The 20,478-nt window shown below is 44.8% G+C and overlaps 1 protein-coding gene across 1 annotated transcript in view; it reads right to left on the bottom strand.

The window, feature by feature from the left end:
• LAMC1 (laminin subunit gamma 1) overlaps positions 1–17,818 on the bottom strand; it is a 133,446-nt gene extending 115,628 nt beyond the window's left edge. Inside the window, exon 1 of the mRNA XM_084637874.1 lies at positions 17,137–17,818. Coding sequence (XP_084494000.1) covers positions 17,137–17,803 — 667 coding nt within the window. The 5' untranslated portion in view covers positions 17,804–17,818. The remainder of the gene's footprint in view (positions 1–17,136) is intronic.
• Between the last annotated feature and the right edge of the window lie 2,660 nt (positions 17,819–20,478).

The following is a 20,478-nucleotide window of genomic DNA, read 5'->3' as shown; positions in this document are numbered from 1 at the left end:
TGGAAGTTTGAAGCACAGCCAACACTATCACAAACAGAAGCCTGCTGACTCAGAAAGCCTGTGCCTTAACAAGACCATCCTTCCTACGTAGATGACATAGTGAGGAGGAAGTGTGAAGGACACTACTTGAAGTTCCCCACGAAAAGTTTCTAGAAATACTCATCTATAAAGTAAATCCCCTTCTCATTCAAAAAAAGGCACCCAGAATGCTACATCTAGAATTTAGGCTGATGCCCTGCATACTGGCTCACCTGCAGAATATTCAGTAATAGCTAATGTTTGGAAACTATTTCCAAAAGGATAAAGAGTGAACTCTTCCACAGTCAGTGCTGAATATGGCTGCATGTGTGTCAGAACTACAGGCATCATTACTACTTAAAGCATTTATTTGATACCTCTCACATGTGGTATCTGAAACAAGTAGTAACACAGAAACAAGAAGTTCTTGACCACACAGTCTCAAACCAAAATGCTGATGGTCGCAGAGCAATAAAGAATCTTCTAAAAAGATATCCCACAAGCAGGAGGAGAGATTTTTAGTGAGTGATGAGGTGGAGGAGAATAAAGACAATACAGATTCTTTTAAAAAAAAAAAATCAAAAGTTCCTCCATTTCTATAACCTCTTCTTTCCAGATTCCTTTTTATTTTCCAACATGAGCACTCCTCTCCCAGATTCCAAGTTTCCACAGTGGAAAATTCAGAGGAGTCTGTTTTATTTTACTTCATGATTATTTAACTCAGCGTAGCACACAAGGGTGATAATGCATATTTAAAATAACATGACGCTATGGCAGATACCAGGAAACGCAGCAATTTAGTATCCCAGCACTCTGGTGCAGTTCTCAAAGAAATCAGTGACATTTCTGTAAATAACAGTTCGAGTCTCACAATACAAAAAAGCTCAATTTAGCAACTTTCACGTCAACTCCACTGCTAACTTTACCAATTTATGAACTCTGCTAAAGAGATCAATAAGAAAAAAATCAGACACTCAAAGACAGGCATTTTCAAGGTTCCTTCACACACCCACACACTCTACTGACTGTAGCCTTCAAGTTATTACTTATATTGATCAAAGGGAAGGATGGGTTTGGTTTGGTTTTTTTAAACGAAGCTGCCTCTCATATTTGATGGAAGAAATGCACACAATCAGTACTTAGTGTAAGCATCATAGCTCAGACAAGATCGCTTCCCCAAGTAGGTTAAACCGGTTATCATGAGCCCATGAAATCATTGCTGCTCACTGGGTAAACTACACTGAAGCTACATTAAAATCCTAGTCAGTTGTCAACTGGAGCAGAAATTGTTTCTGCTAATTTTGCTACAGCTTGGTGAAGCCGGTTATCATGAGCCCATGAAATCATTGCTGCTCACTGGGTAAACTACACTGAAGCAACATTAAAATCCTACTCAGCTGTCAACTGCAGCAGAAATTGTTTCTGCTAATTTTGCTACAGCTTGCTGAATTCTCCTCAACACTCTTGTGTTAACCACCCACCCCGTCATTATTACCACCTCTACCTAATTTAAAAAAGCACTGAAAGCAGTTTCATTTTAAGCTCCTTTTCCATTGCTTTACTCACTCCCCTGTTGAAACACACTCCACCCTAAACCTCATACATAAGAGGGCTGAGCATGCAAATATTTCTTCCTTAACAATTACAAATAAATGTTTATCCCTCCTTACAGTAGTTGTCCCCGTCCCCACCACTACCACCCACCTTTAAATTTATTGGACACCATTTTAGCACATGGAGGAAACTGTGTAGAAGATGAATAATTCTTCAAAAAATATACCATACAGAGGAAGAATGGCACAACTTCTGGTGTGATTTTGGGCAAGTCCCTTATGGCAGATCTACATTAGACACGTTGCCCTGGGGTAACTAAATTTATCTAGTTTCATTACAGATCCTTAACGTAGATGCATGTCAACAAGTTCAAACCTTGCTTAAAATCAGTTTAGCTTAATCTGTAAACTATTTTACTCACTTTTCTAATGTAGAGCAGCACTTAGTCTACTGCATGCCACAGCTGAGGTAACCATAAAACAACATGTTCTTTATTTACAGGAAAGTTGCTAGACTAAATCCATTAATGTCCGTGAGCCAGACAATACTGTGGTGATGAGCACTACTGAAAAACTTACAAATAAAACAAAATTTGTAAACAGATAGTTGGGGCAGGAACTGTCTCACACATGCTTAAGGGGGGTACAGCATTATTACAATAGGGCTATGATCCTGGCTGAATCTTTTGGAGGCTATCACAATACAAATACAGTATACTCCTGATTACCCAAATAGCATGGGGGACACAGATTTTATTTATTCAGATAAGCAGGAGTTCAGATAATTGAGAGGGAAGGGGCCATTCAGCAGTGGGGTGGCCGCCCTGTAGCAGGGCTCATCCTTCTACCCCTTCCAGTCCTGGCCATGGAGCTCTGCCGCTCCAGGACTGCAGTCCCTTCTGATGTCCCCCACACCTTGCACCCGCACAGATTGGTTGTTATCAGCCTGGCAACAGTGCAGGGAGCCCACTGCAGCTCTGCTGTCATGGCCACACTCACTCACTCCTGGGACAGGTAGGCTGCAGAGGGCTCCCCGCTCTGTCACAGGAGCCATCCAGCAGCAGAGTAACTGCCCCCACGACTGCGGGCTTGTCCTTCGCCACCCCACAGTCCAACCTAGGGGTGTCTGCTCCGCTATCTGAATCTCCATATTCTCCAAATCTCTTCCTTGTCCCCCAGCATCGGTCACACACGCTGCTGTATCACATGCTGGGATCCAAGACAGGGATTCAAGTAATGCAGATTGAGCGGTTGGGGAAGACTAGCCCCCTGCCCAAGACCCTGCCCCTCCCCTTCCATCCGCCCTGCCCCACTGAAGCCCAGAGCACACCCTCCCCCCACAGCCTATGGTCGCCAGCACCTCCCCACACCCCCAGCCCTGGAGCACCAGGTGGGCGGTGCGGCATGGCTCCAATGCCCCCAGCTGCGGGCTTTGTGAGCACCGGCCTCAGCCTCTCAGTCAGGGAAGGCCATGTGGGAAGGCAACTGGAAGCAGGCAGGAGGGAGTATGGGCGCAGAGTGTGGGGGAGGCCACACCAGGCTGTTTGAAGAGGCACAGCCTTCCCCAGCCTATGCTACCCACCGCTCATGTTAGCAGGGTTTCAGATAGGGATGCAAAGAACATGGAAAAACAATAACCGTGTAACCAATTAAAATTCTATCAGTTAAACGTTTAACTGGGGAACTACGAGTGCAGGGGGTGCTGCAGCAACCCCACGTTTTAGGCAGTGCACCGCAGCCAGCCCCACGCCTGGAGGTCCTGGCTGCCAGCCGCATGCCATGGGCTCTACACAGGGTGACAGCACAGCCCTAGTTGCGTGGCAGCAGCTGGGACCCCGGGTGTGCGGGGCTGGCAGACGGGACCCTGGGCGGAGTTTAATCGTCAACAGAAACCAATAAGCATCAAGCTTATTGGTTAACTGGTTAAACTTTTGCTTTCCTAGTTCTTGATAAACAGGAGTATACTGTGCAATAATACTAGTCCATAAGCTGTTTCGTGCGTGCAAGGGGGAAGGGGAGGAAAGAGGCAGGGTGGGGCCTTGGGGCAAGGAGTGGAGTGTGGGCGGGAAGAGGCAAGGCGGGGCCTGGGACTGAGTGGGGGCTGAGCTCCCCCAGGGAAAATTAGAAGCCGGCGCCTGTGTCCATCATAGAATCATAGAATATCAGGGTTGGACGGGACCTCAGGAAGTCATCTAGTCCAACCCCCTGCTCAAAGCAGGGCCCATCCCCAACTAAATCATCCCAGCCAGGGCTTTGTCAAGCCTGACCTTAAAAATATCTAAGGAAGGAATATTCCACCACCTCCCTAGGTAACACATTCCGGTGTTTCACCACCCTCCATAAGTACAGTAATTCAGTTTAACATGCCAACCCTTACACTTTCATAACTGTTTTTAAACTAATCGTAGGAGACTGAAACCCTGATACTCAGCTTAAGGATATTTATGTAAAATTATGCTTATGGATTAGTTTTATTAAGTTCCACAGAGGAAGAGGCAGAGCGAGGGCAGAACCACTGGGGAATAGGACGAGTGGGAGTGGGACAGAGCATGGGCATGGCTACAGCCTGGTGGTGCTCCAAGGCTGCGGCCGGCGCGCCACCCGAGGGAAGTGCACCGCATCCTATTTAGAGAGGCTGAGCCTGCCCGGGCCTCTTGCACCCACCACGCATTATTTGCGGGATTGGTGCCCGAGAATGTACACGATATTTAACGTTACAAATATTAGACCGGCACGTACTACAACACTCAAAGTTAAGAGTGATGCTCTCAATTCTGCTTTTGTGCCCTCCTGTGCTGCAATTTAAGATTTGAAATTCCCGTCCTGTCAATTTGTACTTAAACTACCATTTTATTTAGACGGTTTGAGACTAAATCACATTAACTGCAATTTGCAGATTTCTGGAGAAATCAGCAACTCCAAGCTTTAAGAACCCTATATATACGGGGAGCTTGCAAGGGACAAACTACGCCTTTACCTACTACATAAACCAATATTTGTACAACAAACTATTCAATCTGAACATCAAATGACAGCTAATATTAAAAACTACAAACATGACTGCTTTTAAGTGTCAGGTCTAATGATAAAACCTGACAGCAATTCAGAATGAGCACCACAAATAGCAGCTATTTTGTGCAGCAAAATGCCATACAATCCCAGCTCTCTCCATCCCCTAAAATAAATGTTCAGCCACGCATAGTATTCCCAAATGCCTCCTGTAGTGGCACCAGCATCCCAAGAAAGAAGCAGGAGAAAGGAATTAGAGAAAACATATAAAGAGCTTTAAAGCAACTTTATATAACTGCACTGAACAACTGCTGACCATTAAAAAGCTGATCTCTTAACTACTCATGTTGAAACCTGCAAAATGTAAATCAAGCCTTTGTGAGACTAACTAAAATAGAGTCCCCTCAGGGCTCCACAAATACCACAGTGAAGTCACTGAAGTGCTCAGCAAGCCATTCCCAGACCTTGATTTAACAAAGTCTCCAAAGGATTTCCTGACAAATCACAGTTAGTCATTTCTCTCAGATGAGAGATTTCTTCCAGATTAAATAATATTTACTTCTTTGACAAAACACCACCTATGTTATAGAAAGATTATAGGTCCAACTGATACCTACTAAAGCAGGGAAATTCACATTAATGAGCTAAAACTGTCTGACTCAACACACTGTGCTCACATATTTGATGAAGTAAGCTGTAGCTCACGAAAACTTATGCTCTAATAAATCTGTTAGTCTCTAAGGTGCCACAAGTACTCCTTTTCTTTTTACAGATACAGACTAACACGGCTGCTACTCTGAAACCTGTCACATATTTGAGAGTAAATGTAACTGCATACTAAACAGTTATTATCCATTTCCAGTTTCATATCACTGCTTTACTTCATGGCAAAACACATTTATTTAGCACTTGGTTAAAAGAAATCATGTCCAGGTCAAGACCTTCTCTTTCAAGCTGTCAATTCAAGTGATTTATAGACAAGTTAACAGGGGTTGTTTATAACTGAAAATGACAGACCTTCAAGTATACTAACACTAGCAGGCACAACTGTTCCCAGATAAAATGCACCTGTGTCTTTAAAGATGCAGGAACCATCGTATTATAAGAAAAAAGATACAAGTCCCCACTGGGCTGCAAAAGAATGCCTAAAAATATTAATGCAAAAGCCAGATTGCAACTAAGATTTCATATATCTAAGTGAGGAAATTCAAACTATAGTAACCACTTCTAAACCACCATCCAAAGCAGTAAGTAGCAGTTAGCAACAGTATGTTTTGGTTGTGGTTCCCACAACCACCCTAAGTTTTGAACGTTATAGCTTCTGCATGCAGAATTTCAGATATTCTATTACATGAATGTAGTTCTTTGCGTTTAGTTTTCTTTGTGGTTATTTCATAAGAGTTAAAGCACCAGCCTAAGTTTTTAGTAAGGTAATTGGGTCAAATGCAACTGGAATCTCAAATGTTGTGTTCCCAAAAAAAAAAAAAAATTAAAATTAAAAATGATCGTCTCAGGTTTGTGTAGATAAAATGAGTTTAAATTAAGTTGTGTTGTATATGCCTAAGGACAAGCTGCAGATCTGTATTTAAAAATCCTGGCTGCAGTGAATAAGTAGCAACTCCATCCTCAGGCTGAACATAAAAACTGGCTTCCTGCCTAGGTTTCCTTTTAAATGTCTTCAAATGGCAATCATGCCCCAAACTGTACTTCAAGGAGAGAGCATACGTAATCAGCCATAGTTACTCTCCTCAAAATAAAATACAGTGCACTGCTAGCTGAGTAGTCAGAAGGACAATGTAGTAACGTAGTGGGCCTGGTGCGAAAATAATCTATTTCTTCTAGTATGCATTGGTATTTACTAGGAAACTAAGGTATGCAGGTTTGAGAGTAGCAGCCATGTTAGTCTGTATCCACAAAAAGAAAAGGAGTACTTGTGGCACCATAGAGATTAACCAATTTATTTGAGCATAAGCTTTCATGAGCTACAGCTCGCTTCATCGGACTACATGCATCTGATGAAGTGAGCTGTACCTCTCGAAAGCTTATGCTCAAATAAATTTGTTAGTCTCTAAGGTGCCACAAGTACTCCTTTTCTTTTTGAGGTATGCAGTTATTTTTCAGTCTTATGTTGAACACATTGAGAAGCTAGGCACTACCTGTCTACACTACAAATTTCAGCTGAGTTTGTAAATTGTGACATTAGCTCTAAATGGATTTGTCTCTACGAACAACATAGTAAATACTCAGTTAACTGTGGCAACAAACAGTTTCACCTTTAGCATGGATAGAGACCCTAATCATGCCTCTGTAAAGCATGTGGACAAGCCTCTTTCTTCAAGCTCTCTGTGTAATAAGTCACACGTAACACATCACGATGCTGGTGGTGCCGCTCTTTGTGCATGTCACCTGGGCACTATTTCTTGCTGAGATACTATACGATAGTTACCCAGACTGTCCCAGCATGCATTGGTGGGGATGCACGACTCAACAGTATTGTGGAAAAAGCTTCTGCATGGACTCAATTCATCTGTGTTTTATCTAAATGAGCCAGGCGAGGGTGTCACCAGATGCTTATAAAAACCAGGCTGAACTTGTAATGTAGACAGGGACTCTACTGCTTTGAACACCAACCAGTGTTCTGTGAATGCTGCTGCCGTATTAGCAGAAGGTTTGAAACATTGGGATCAAAAGGTTCTGTGGCAGATGGAAAGAGTAGGAGTGCATGAACAAAGTGAAATGACAGTAGCAGCAAGACCCCTTGGGGAGGAGAGAAACAGGGATCAGTGTGGGAAAGTTAACGGGAAGCTGGGTAACTGGAAAAGGTCCAGGAGAGGGAAGATTAAGGGAAAGAGAAGAAAAGAGGACAGAAGACTGGGGGGAAATGAGAGCACAGGAAAAGAGACACAAGGCTTGTCTACACCACACAACTTTTAGCGACAAGATTGTGTCGACACAGCCTTGTCACTAAAACTCAGCATGTGTAAATGCTCTGTCGGCACTTTTGCCAACCAAATACTTCCAGCCCCGCGAGCAGCGTTCGTTTTGTCAGCAGGAGAGTTCACACGGTCACTTGCGTCGGCAAAACTTTTGTCTTTCATGGGGGGCTTTTTTAAGTACCCCTGAAAGACAGAAAGTTTTGCCAACAACTTCGCAGTGTAGACATACCTTTTTCAAGGACATTTCTCGCTGTGGGTCTGTGAGCGTGGGGCTCTCTCACAGCACTGAGAGAACACAGAAGCGCTCAGCTGCGGCACAGCCCGACTTCTGCTTAAATAGAATAAACTTCAGCACCCAATTTCTTTCCCTGCTCCCTCAATGAAAAAACTCTTTAAGGCAGTAATTACGTCTTGGGTGTGCGTATACACAGGCTCAGTGGCAATACTAACAGCAATTAAGTACTAATTAATGTGGGTGGGAAATCAGGAATGCAGCAAAAGGTTTCAACTGGGGGAGAACCACAAATAGGTAGGTATATTATACCCAAGCTTTTCACTGCTACCATTTAAAAAAAAAAAAGTGCAAAGGAAAAAGTAGTCACATACCATCACTTTCTAATCCCCATCCCCTCTTTAAATTGAAAATTAATGGTAGTTTAGGTATAAACGTGATCAAGTCACGATCACTTATAATGTGCGAGCAGAATAAAGTCCAGATAAGTAATCCATATACATGGTGTTTTTACAGGGCCAGTTTCACAAAACTAAAAACAATTATGAGCCAGATCAGCTGGGAGAAAGAACTTAATCAGAAAATGTGAATGATAATTGGGGAATCCTTTAAGAACATCTTGGCTTACTAGATGCCCAAAAAGTCAATCCTACAGTTCAGAAAGAAGGCTGTACTGGTTTAAAAAAATGACCTGGTTTAGGAGGGAAGTGAAAGAATCTATCAAAATAATATATAACAAATGAAAGAAAGAGGATGAATATAAATCAGAAGTTAGAAATAGTAGAAAATTGATAATGGAAGCAAAAGGACACAAGATGTCTATGGCCAGCAGAGTTGAGGACAATATGGAGGAGTTTTTAAAATATATTAGGAACAAAAAGAATCTTGACAACGATATTGGTTCATTACTAGAGGGGAAATAGTAGAATCATCAACAATAATGCTGAACAGGCAGAAGCATTCAGTAAATATTTCTGTTCTGTATTTAGAGAAAAACAGATGATCTAGTCTCATCATATGGCGATAACACTCCTTCCATTCCACTAGTAATTCTAGAGGATGTTAAACAGAAGCTACTAACATTTTAAAAGTGTCTAATAGCAGGCCAGAAAACTTGCATCCAGGAGTTTTAAAACAGCTGGCTGAGGAGCTTCCTGGACCATTAATGTTCATTTTCAAAAAGTCCTGGAGCACCGGGGAAATTCCAGAAGAGTGGAAGCTAATGTACCAATTTTTAAAAAGGGTACACAGGATAACCTAAGTAATTATATGCTCCTCAGCCTGACCTCTATCCCAGGCAAGACAATACGAGACTGGCCAATATGATACTCAATTAATAAAGAATGAAAAGGAGAGTAATGTAATTAATGCAAATCAACATGGATTTATGGAAAATAGATCCTGTCTAACTTGAGATCTTTTTCTTTTTTAAATGAGATTACAAGTTTGGTTGATAAAGGTAACAGTGTTGGCGTAACAGACTTAGACTTCTGTTTGACTTGGTACAGCATGACATTTTGAATAATATAAAATTAACATGGCACACCTTAAATGGATTAAAAACTGGCTAATTGATAGGTCTCAAAATGTAATTATAAATGGGGAATCATCGTCATGTTGGTGTTTCTAGTGGGATCCTGCAGGGATCAGTGCTTGGCCCTATGTTATTTAACATTTTTATTAATGACCTGGAAGAAAACATAAAAACATCATGAATAAAGTTTGCAGATGACACAAAAATTGGGGAAGTGGTAAACAACAAGGACGACAGGTTACGGATTCAGAGCAATCTGGATCACTTAGGAAACTGGGTGCAAGCAAACAATATACATTTTAATACAGCTAAATGTAAATGTATACATCTATGAACAAAGAATCCATGCAGGCTATCAGGACCATATGAAATCTGAACAGAACATGCAATCACTCATTCATGCAAAGACTGTGTATGGAATTAATGCAAGGATGACTGGTGAAGGTGCAGAGATGAGTCCAGAGCATTCAAGGCTAAAAACTGTCTTACCCAGTTTACACTATTTCAGTACAATGAGCCAGTGAACTGCACTTCTTACAGAAAGTCACTACCAAACAGCATAGCGTCACACACAGTTTGACACTTACAATTTTGCTATTTCTAAACAAAATTTCTACCATCACGTCAGTATACACGAAAGATTCAATCTATAGCAAGGTTACTGTTCTTCAAATTTTCAAAGTACGAAGAAACTGCCTGGGAAAAAAGAAAAAAAAGCTGGCAAAGCAAAAAAAGCACACTCCAAATAGCTCAAACTCAGCTAGATTCTTTTTTAAGTTCAATTCTAACCTAAAAAGAAAGGAAGAAAACTAAAAAAAAAAACCACAAGAACCTGCAAACAGAAACTTGAAATTAATGTTCCATCTCAATAGTAACTATGCTGCAATACTACTACTCCTCCAACACCACATTTTAAAAATAAAATTTATAGAGAAAATGTACTTTAAAAAAGTCTTAGATGTACTGTAGATTCATAGGTTACAAGGCCAGAGCAGACCATTGTGATCATAGCCTGACCTCCTGTGTAACACTGGCCATACAACTTCCCCAAAATAATTCCTTTTGAAATATACATGTAGGCATATGCAATGTTTTGTATTAGAGCATCTGTATTTAGACACTTCACCTTGAATGGTCCCTTGAAATGTGTGTTAACTACTTACGCTAAACAATCTGTTCTACCTTGTATTTAGGGGGACATTCTGAGTATGTTTCCTAGACCTGAAAGATTTATACGATCTGAATGAAGAAGAGCTCTGTGAAATCTCAAAATCTTGTCTCTCTCACAAACAGAAGTTGGTCCAATAAAAGATATCACCTCACCCAACCCACCTTGTCTCTAACACAGCTACAAAAACACTGCATGCAGCTTATGTATGTAGATATTCACATGACAATGGTAATGAGAAGCATGAAAGACCTATGAAATCCAATTCTGACTTTATATGGGGTTCATTAATAATACATTTGTCCAAAACAGAAAAGTTGAGAAAATAAAGTTATTGTAGGAAGAGGATTTTTTTCTTCCTATAACAAATGTCCTGAATAAAAACTCCAAACAATGAATAAAAATAAAGATAAAAATGACTTCATGAAATCTTAACCACTCAAGATCTTCCTTCCCTTTATTAACCGTATTTGAATTGAGCCATCCTATACAATAAAACACATTACTAACCGCAATACTAAGAAATTCCTTTTTTTGGCATTTGTAGTAGGTGTCGGCACAAAAGTGCAATTCATATAAAGGAACCCTGACATTTTAGTGGTGACTGCAACAGGTCAATGCTGTTCACAGGGGACCATTAGTACAGAACACACTATAGTGAACTATAATCTGCATGTCCCTGAATGTATGATTTATTAATTTGGGGACATGAGAATTTTTTAAAAGGTATCTTGGTCCTTCTATTTTGAAATTACGCAAAGAATGCTAAAGCATAAAATGACTAACTTATCTGAAAGAAGTTCCTAGTTCAACCTAGACTTTTACCCTTATTCAGTCCTATATGTTAAATCAGAAGATTTTTAACTAAGGCCTTGTCTACACTGGCAAGTTTCTGCACGGTAAAGCAGCTTTCTGCACCGTAACTCCCGAGATGTACACACTGCCAAGCCATTTAGGGCGCAGAAACTGCGCAGTTCCACTGTTGTAAAAAAACCCACCCCAAGAGGCATACAGCTTTCTGCGCCGTGGCGATTACAGCGCTGCAGTGCCAGTGTAGACACCGTGGCAATTACAGTGCTACGACTGGCCTGTGGGAGGTGTCCCACAATGCCTGTTCTCACCTCTCTGGTCATTGGTTTGAACTCTACTCCCCTGACCTCAGGTGACCAACCGTCATCTCCACCCCGTAAATTCCTTTGGAATTTTGAAAGTCCTCTTCCTGTTTCCTTGGTGCCACGTGCAGTGGTCTCAGAACATCTTTCCAGGTGGCCATGAATGCTCCACACACCAAGCAATCCCCTGGTTGGAGCAATGCAGAGTTGCTGGACCTCATCAGCATTTGGGGAGAGGAGGCAGTGCAGTCCCAGCTGCACTCCAGCCGTAGCAAATATGATACCTACAAACAGATTTCACAATGCAGGACAGAAAGGGGCCATGACCGGAACACACTACAGTGCAGGGTCAAAGAGAAGGAGCTGCGGAACGCCTACCACAAGGCGCAGGAGGCAAATCGCTCCCGGTGCTGCACCCACGAGCTGCCACTTCTACGAAGAGCTGGACATGATACTCGGCGGCAACTCCACCTCCACTGCGAAGACCACTGTGGCTCGCATGCCAGTCGAGAGTGGACTGAGCCAGAAGGAGGAAATCTTGGACGAGAATGTGGAGGGGGACCCAGAGGCAGAGGATGACTCAGAGGTCAGAGACGCATGCAGCCAGGAACTCTTTTCTACCTCGGAGGAGACTAACCAGTCACAGCTGTCGGCGAAGGGCAAACAGGAGACAAGGCCCCGGTAAGTGGATTTGATTTGGGAATCACCAAAGCAAATTGTGGGGGGCAGGAAGGTTGCAGAAAGCAGACTTGTCTCCCATCACATGCCTAGTCTGAGCAGCGGAACAGGCTGTTGATTGATTCCCTCACTTCATGGGAATCTCCCTCAGAGATCTCCAGGAAACTCTCATGAAGATACTGGGCAATTTGCAGCTGCAGGCTCTTCGGCAGAGCTGCTTTGTTTCTTGCCCTGCAGCCACTGTCACAGAACTCTTTCCCATGCTCCCCCCAGACACTGCCAACACAATCTTATCAACCTCCTGGCTCCACTCTCTAGCCACAGCATTCCACTCCTCCCCCTCACAGTCCAGCACTGCGGACTCCCACTACCCACTGCACTCAACACCCATCCCTCCTCAGTTTGGCCCCGCTTAAGTACAGTACCCACTGCATTGTACTCCAAAGGAGAAGGTTGGATATGATCCCTGGACATACAAAAATCTTTAGCTGTCCTGGGACCTTCCCTTCCCCCATCCCCTCACTGCTGATGGGTTTTTTTGTTTGACTCTCGCCTCCAGTTGTTATTTTTTAATAAAAGAATTGTGCTGGTTTTAAAGGAATCTTTATTCTATTAATTGAAAGCAAATAGAGCCCTGCAAAGCAACAGACAATTACGTTAAATCCCCCTATTGCATCGTGTGCACCAGTCACCTCTTAGCATTACAAGCACTGCACTCCCGAGCATAGCAACAAATATTAGTGGCTTTCAGCTACAAATTGCTGCCTCAAGGCATCCCTGATCCTTATGGCCCCCCGCTGCGCCCCTCTAATAGCCCTGGTCTCTGGCTGTTCAAACTCAGCCTCCAGGCACTGAGCCTCGGCGGTCCAGCCCTGAGTGAAGCTTTCAGCCTTCCCTTCACAAATATTATGGAGCGTGCAGCATGCAGCTATAAGCGTAGGAATATTGTCATCGACCAGGTCCAGCTTCCCATAGAGGCAGCGCCAACGAGCCTTTAAACGGCCAAAAGCACACTCAACAGTCATTCTGCACTTGCTCAGCCTTTTGTTGAACTGCTCCTTGCTGCTGGCAAGTTGCCTCATGTATAGCTTCATAAGCCACGGCATTAAGGAGTAGGCAGGGTCTTCCAGGATCACAATGGGCATTTCGACTTCCCCTACGGTGATCTTCTGGTCCAGGAAGAAAGCCCCAGCTTGCAGCTTCCTGAACAGGCCAGTGTTCCGAAAGATGTCTGTGTCATGCACCTTTCCAGACCAGCCTGCATTAATGTCTGAAAAGCCCATGGTGATCCACAAGCACCTGGAGAACCATTGAGAAATACCCCTTTCAATTAATGTACTTGGTGACTAGGTGGTCTGGTGCCAGAATTGGAATGTATGTGCTATCTATCGCCCCTCCGCACAAAGCCATCCACAATGTCATGCATGATGCCCAGAGTCACTGCCTTTCAGAGCAAAATGCAATTAATGGTCCTGCAGACTCTGTCAACACGAGTCCAACGGTCGACTTTCCCACTCTGAACTTCTCCAATGGCAGGGCAGCTCTCATTCTCGTGTCCTTGCAACACAGGGCTGGAGCAAGCTCATCACACAGTTCCATGAATGTGGCTTTCCTCATCCAAAAGTTCTGCAGTCACTCCTCATCATCCCCGACATGCATCACGATGTGATCCCACCACTCGGTGCTTGTTTCCCGAGCCCAAAAAGCGGCATTCCACTGTGGTTGGCACCTCCATGAATGCCACAAGCAATCTCGTGTCGTATGTATAGCAAGATCAATGTCACACTCCTCTTGTCTTTGTAGTTTAAGGAATAACTCCACTGCCACTCATGATGTGTTGATCAGAGCGAGCAGTATACTTGTTAACAGTTCGAGATCCATTCCTGCAGCCCAAAGAAGCAGGGTGCACAGTATACAAACCATTGAAAGATGGTGCCAAATGCAGACGGAAGAACAGGGATTGCTGGGATGCGAAGCAGTGCATCACGGGGCATTGGAACAGGACTCAGGAGGCACCATGACCCCCTCAGCCTTCCCACAATGCTTAGCAGAAGAAGAGGAAGAGGTGCTCTGTGGGATAGCTGCCCAGAGTGCACCGCTCCAAATACTGCTGCAAGTGCTGCGAAAATGTGAACACACTATTGCGCAGGCAGCTGACCATTTAAGGGAAACCACTGTTGTGTGTTCACACTCTCTCTGAGCAGCGCTGTAACTCCTGGTGCTGCAACTCTGCCAGTGTAGACATGCCCTAAGTCTGCCTTTTAGTTACTCAAGCACCAAACATCTGAACCGTAATATTTTTTTTAAAAAAACACACTTTCCTTTCCTCCACACAGAGATAGCTTAAACAGCTGAATCAATTTTGGTGGAATTTCAACAGGATCAAGAGTTTGCTTCTAGGTTGAAGCCAAGCTTAAGAAGTTTTATTCCAAAGCTAATTTTTTGAAAATACTCAAGTGACTATCATATCCTGCTGCTGAATGCTTAGACTTAAATTTCCAATCTTCTCTTTTAATTGACAAGAAATATCGCCTCGGTAAAATATTTATATATCATCCTCAATGCACTTGGTGTTATATAGTACCTTAGCTGCCAAAGAGCTTTTCAGATCACATGTACTTCAGCCACCACTGAAGCACAAGTCACCTCATGTTACTGAATCTCACTCTTTTAAAATAAACTTTACTACATGCTGTTATTTTTAATATGCCAAAGAGTAGGGTTTTTTTTTAATTTTATGGTGCTAGATCTCCCAGACTAACAGACAGCACTGTTCCCGTATAGAAGTTTGTTCAACATGACCAAAAAGTGGAATTGTTTAATCTAACCCAGAACCCTTAGCAGCAACCCATCCACTTTAGACAGAGTAACAGAATAGTGAGCACATGAGCACAGAGAAAATCTAACACATTTACTGCTGGAAGTATTTATTCCATGTCCTTTGTTTTTCTTGTCAACCTTTCCCTTTCTGAATTCCAAGTCTGATGTCTACAAGCTTATCCTGCTTTGTGCATTAAGAATGAGACAGTTATTGCTCTGCAGATAGCAGGAGCTGAGATTTACTGCAAAACCCTATGTTTAAGTGTTTGTTTCAAGCACAATGAGATCTGAATCTACAGACTAACTGGCAAGCCTTTAACTTAGCAGATCTTTAAGCACTTCCCTACAGTTTTCATTTATGATTTGTTTATACACCTAACCGTTCATTTTGAATGTATACATTGCCAAACTTCATAAATATAATTACATTTTAAAAAAATGCAACCCAGAAGCATGAAAAGTATTTCTAGCACTGAATCAAAACCTTTGCTAAGAAGACCCCATTCAACTAAAAAAAAAATAGAAAAATCAGTAAACACACAAATCAAAGAAAGGGAGAATCCAAAGAGGATAGATAGCCTGCTTGTATACAGAAGTCACTTTCAGTAATTTATTACCAGCTTGGGCAGACACATGTACCTTTGTTTTCTGTATGATAGGATTAAGCTTTGTGGCCTTTAATTAAATTTGAATACCACAAAGCAAGATGTTAACTCTGTGTTAGAAAAATCTTTAAAGTGCCAGACACACACTGCGACATTATGCATGGTCTGATCCATCCCTCTCCTCCTCCCTCCCTCCCTCCCCACAAAAATAGTTTATTCTCCAGTTTTTGTCAGGTTTAATTTTTTTTCCTTTCTTTACTATGACTAATCTGCTCAGTGGATGGGAATAGGCGTAAGTTGCCATGGAGATCTCCAAGTTTCAACACAAAAGTTATGGGGCAACTGGCCCTCATCACATTATCTCAAGGAAAATTCAGATAGGGTCCTTATTAGAAGGCGGAAAGGATGGGGAGCATGGGAGTGGGACAAACTTTCTGACGGGCTGTGGCAGGTCTATTAGTTTAAAGGGGTGGAGGGGAGGGGGGGAAGGAGAAGAGGAAGTAGAGTCCTTGTCTGGGAAAAGGAGAAATCATACAAGTCTAGTACAGGAAGCAGCGAGGGGACAGGGGAGAGCTCCTGTTCGTTTAGGACAGGCAGCCAGAAGGGGAGAACTAGATTTCTTATTTAGGAATTAAGTGTAGAGATGGGTCATGTATGCAGGAGAGACGCTACTAGTGGAGGATATTTTGGGGAACGGGAGGAGGAATAGTGAAGCCTCTGGTCATGCAGGAACAAGAAAGGAAAAGGTGGTTTTTCTGTTGATTTAAGCACTAGGTGTAGGATGGTCGTGCATGAGATGGCAAAACCAGCAGTGCATACAGATGGGTCTTTGCTAGTGCGGGTTGCAAAGGGAGTGGTAGTGATCATCCGGCACAGGAACTCCAATACAATGCAGACAGAAGGGAATGATTGAGGAGGAGTGCATATGTATAAAGTTACGATTCTTTTATGTTTTTACAGCGCGGGTCACTGAAGTTTTAGAAGCAACATAAACTATTAAAAAGAGTGTTAACAAGCTTGGTCTGAAATTAGTCTTGTTCTTTTCATCCTTAAATTCCAAGCACTCACACTTCCCTTCTCTCTTCCTCTCCCAAGCCAATCTTTGCTCTTCAGTTTGCTGTTGCGGGAAGCCTTACACGCAAAGCTGGTTTTTCCCCAGCCGGGTTTGGAAATGCATACATGTAGCCGTGCCCCTAGTGGGGCAGATGGCAGGGAGGAAAGGGGGGTTCGCGAGTCCGTGCTCTCGTAGGACAGGGGCACCGCAATGCAATGCAGAGGAGAAGAAGTGAAGTGTGTGGAGGGGGAAGGCATACAGGTGTCCCCACTGCTCCTGACTAGGAGAAGCGGGGGAGACGGGTCCCGGTCCCTCAAGGGCAGCCCTTCCGCGCCTCTGCGGGAGAGGGACTGGCCTAGGGCGGGGACAGACGGAGCAAAGCGCAGCCCCCCGCCGGGGAGGGTCCCCGCGACTTACCCAGGTGCAGGGTGAGGTTGATGGCGCTGGGGTACTGCACCCCGGCCAGCATGGTCTGGCTCTGCCACCAGGTGGTGTCGGCCTGGTTGTAGTCAGTGAGGAAGGCGGCGCCGTGCTGCAGGTGGGGCTGGGTGGCGTCGCACAGGTGGCAGGACTTGGTGACCCCGGTCACGCCGGTCTGCACGCAGTACTCCTCGGCCGGCGAGCCGCATGTGTTGGTGGCCACCACAGTCACGTTGAAGGCGGCGTTCACGAACTCGGGCATGCAGCGCTGCGGCCGCCCGCTCGCCTCGTCCGCGCATTCGTCCATGGCGGCGGCGCAGCGCCCGGCCAGCTCCAGCAGCAACAGCAAGGGCAGCGCCCCGCGACCCATCCTCGGCCGGCACGAGCGACGCCTGCGCGCGGCGCGAGATGCAGCGGCAGCCGACACCCAAGCGGCTCGCGCCGGGAGCGGACGCGGGCGCGAGACGCGGCGGCGGCAGCTGGGCTGGTGGGCGCGCGCTGGCTGCGTGCGAGGAGGCAGCCTAGGAGCAGCCAACGCTCGGGCGGCTCCTGCTGCTCTGCGGCTGTTCGGGCAAAGGGGGAACGGGCCTGGCCGGAGGAGGAGCAGGAGCCGGAGCCACAAGGGGGTGGGGGCTGCGCGCGCGGTGCACGCTGGGAGACACATCCCTCCCCCTTCCCGGCCGGGACAGGGGGACTTGGGTCCCGGGAGCACTCGGTTGTTTCCGTGGTGACCCCCCCTCCCCGGAATGCTTTGGAGGGCGGACGAGCGAATGGGGACTTAAAGGAGCCGCGCTGGGGAGCGGTGCACCCACAGGGCTGCGTCTCTAGGGGGACAGGGAGCTGCAGCCTATGGATCCCCGCACGACAGGGCTTTGCGGGGCGGGGGCTGCACTCCCCACTCGGGACGCGGCTGCAGACGCCCGCCTCCGGCCCGTAGCAATGCAACGTTGCCCGCCCACGGAAATCAAGTAACATTCAGACTCTCCAGCTGGGTGAGCATTCCCCTCTCTGTATCAAACCCGGAGTCCGGCGGCGGCGGCGGGGGGGGATCGCACTCTGCGCACCCCCCACCCCCCCGAACTAGCTGCAGCCCCACGAAAAACGAGCAACGTCGTGGGGGGCTCCATGCTGCTGAAGAGCCTCCAGTCCAGTCGGTCCTCTGCTCCTGCTTAGCACGGCACTCTCTGGTCTCAGGCTCCCCACCTCTCCCTCGGGCACTGGAACAGTCTGGCAGATCACACAACATGCAAGACTATACTAGGAATTAAGGATCATAATTAGAATAACTGGGATAAAAATTCTATGCCGTGTTGTTGTAGCTGTGTCTGTCCCGGGATGGTAGAGAGAAGGGGTGGCGGGAGGGGAGGAAGTTATATCTTTTATTGGACCAACTTCTGTTGGTGAGAGAGACATAGATTCATAGAACTGGAAGGGACCTAGAGAGGTCATCTAGTCCAGTCCCCTGCTCTCAAGGCAAGACTAAGTATTATCTAGACCATCGCTGACAGGTGTTTGTCCAACCTGCTCTTAAAAATCCCTAATGATGGAGGAGATTCCACAACCTCCCTAGGCAATTTATTCCAGTGCTTAACCACCCTGACAATTAGGAAGTTTTTCCTAATGTCCAACTAAACCGCCCTTGCTGCAAGAAGCCCATTGCTTCTTGTCCTATCCTCAGAGGTTAAGGACAATAATTTTTCTCCCTTTTCCTTGTAACAACCTTTTATGTACTTGAAAACTGTTATCATATCCCCTCTCCATCTTCTCTTCTCCAGACTAAACAAACCCAGTTTTTTCAATCTTCCCTCATAGGTCATGTTTTCTAGACCTTTAATCATTTTTGTTGCTCTTCTCTGGACTTTTTCCAATTTGTCCACATCTTTCTTGAAATGTGGCACCCAGAACAGACACAATACTCCAGTTGAGGTCTAATCAGCGTGGAATAGAGCGGAAGAATAACTTCTCATGTCTTGCTTACAATACTCCTACTAATACATCCCAGAATGATGTTTGCTTTTTTGTAACAGTGTTGCACTGTTGACTCATATTTAGCTTGTGGTCCGCTATGACTCCCAGATCCCTTCTGCAGTACAGATGCTCTCCGGGTTACGCAAGACCCGACTTAACGCAAATTTGCACTTACGGAAAAAGTTCCGTAAGCTAGAAACGGGGGGGGAGGGGGGCGTTTCCAATTTACGCAAAATTCGAGTTACACAAGGCTTTCGGAATGGAACGATTGCGTAAGTCGGGGAACGTCTACTCCTTCCTAGCAGTCATTTACCATTTTGTATGTGTGCAACTGTTCCTTCCTAAGTGGAGTACTTTGCATTTGTCCTTATTAAATTTCATCCTATTTACTTTAGACCATTTCTCCGGTTTGTCCAGATCATTTTGAATTTTAATCCCGTCTTCCAAAGCACTTGCAACCCCTCCCAGCTTGGTATTGTCCGCAAACTTTATAAGTGTACTCTCTATGCCATTATCTAAATCATGGATGAAAATATTGAACGGAACCAGACCCAGAACTGATCCCTGCAGGACCCCACTCGTTATGCCCTTCCAGCATGACTGAACCACTGATAACTACTCTCTGGGAATGATTTTCCAACCAGTTATGCACCCACCTTAGAGTAGCTCCATCTAGGTTGTATTTCCCTAGTTTGTTTATAAGAAGGTCGTGCAAGACAGTATCAAAACCCTTACTAAAGTCAAGATATACAACATCTACTGCTTCCCCCCAGCTGCAAGGGGGGAAGCGGAAGGGAAGGGAGGATGCTTTTGAGCCACACAGAGCTCTTCCTCACGTCTAGGAAACTTACTCAGGGTGTCACAGCTAAATACACGATGGAGTGTATTTAGCTTTGAAACTAAGTTTTCTAGACCTGCAGAAGAACTCTGTATAGGCTGAAAAGGTTGTCTCTCTCACCCACAGAAGTTGGTCAGTAAAAGTCATTACTTCACCCCCCTTGTCTGTCTCTGACAAAAATTTGTTTTAAGTTATACAATCATTAAGATGAATCAAAAATGAGAATTCTACCAAGCTATCTAGAGGAGATAGCAAGTTACTAAAAAGTGAGTCAAAAAGTAAATAAGTCACTGAGTACAACTTGCAAAGTAGGTATCAGTACCTAAATACATTACATTAGGTCTGAATTTGGCTCAGAGTAGATCGGTCAATGCTATGCACGGCTCATGCGGCGCCTCATGGTCTCGGGCACCATCCGATGGTCCAGGGACATCGACATAGAACACATCACCGGCCACCGACAGTACCAGGAGGTGTGAGCCGGAACGACATCGTGCATCAACTACGAGAAAGGGACCTAGAGACTTTTTCCT

This window comes from Lepidochelys olivacea, assembly GCF_965140295.1.
Source record: "Lepidochelys olivacea isolate rLepOli2 genome assembly, chromosome: 8".
NCBI classification, from domain to species: domain Eukaryota; kingdom Metazoa; phylum Chordata; order Testudines; family Cheloniidae; genus Lepidochelys; species Lepidochelys olivacea.
This window is presented reverse-complemented; position numbering and strand designations above follow the sequence as displayed.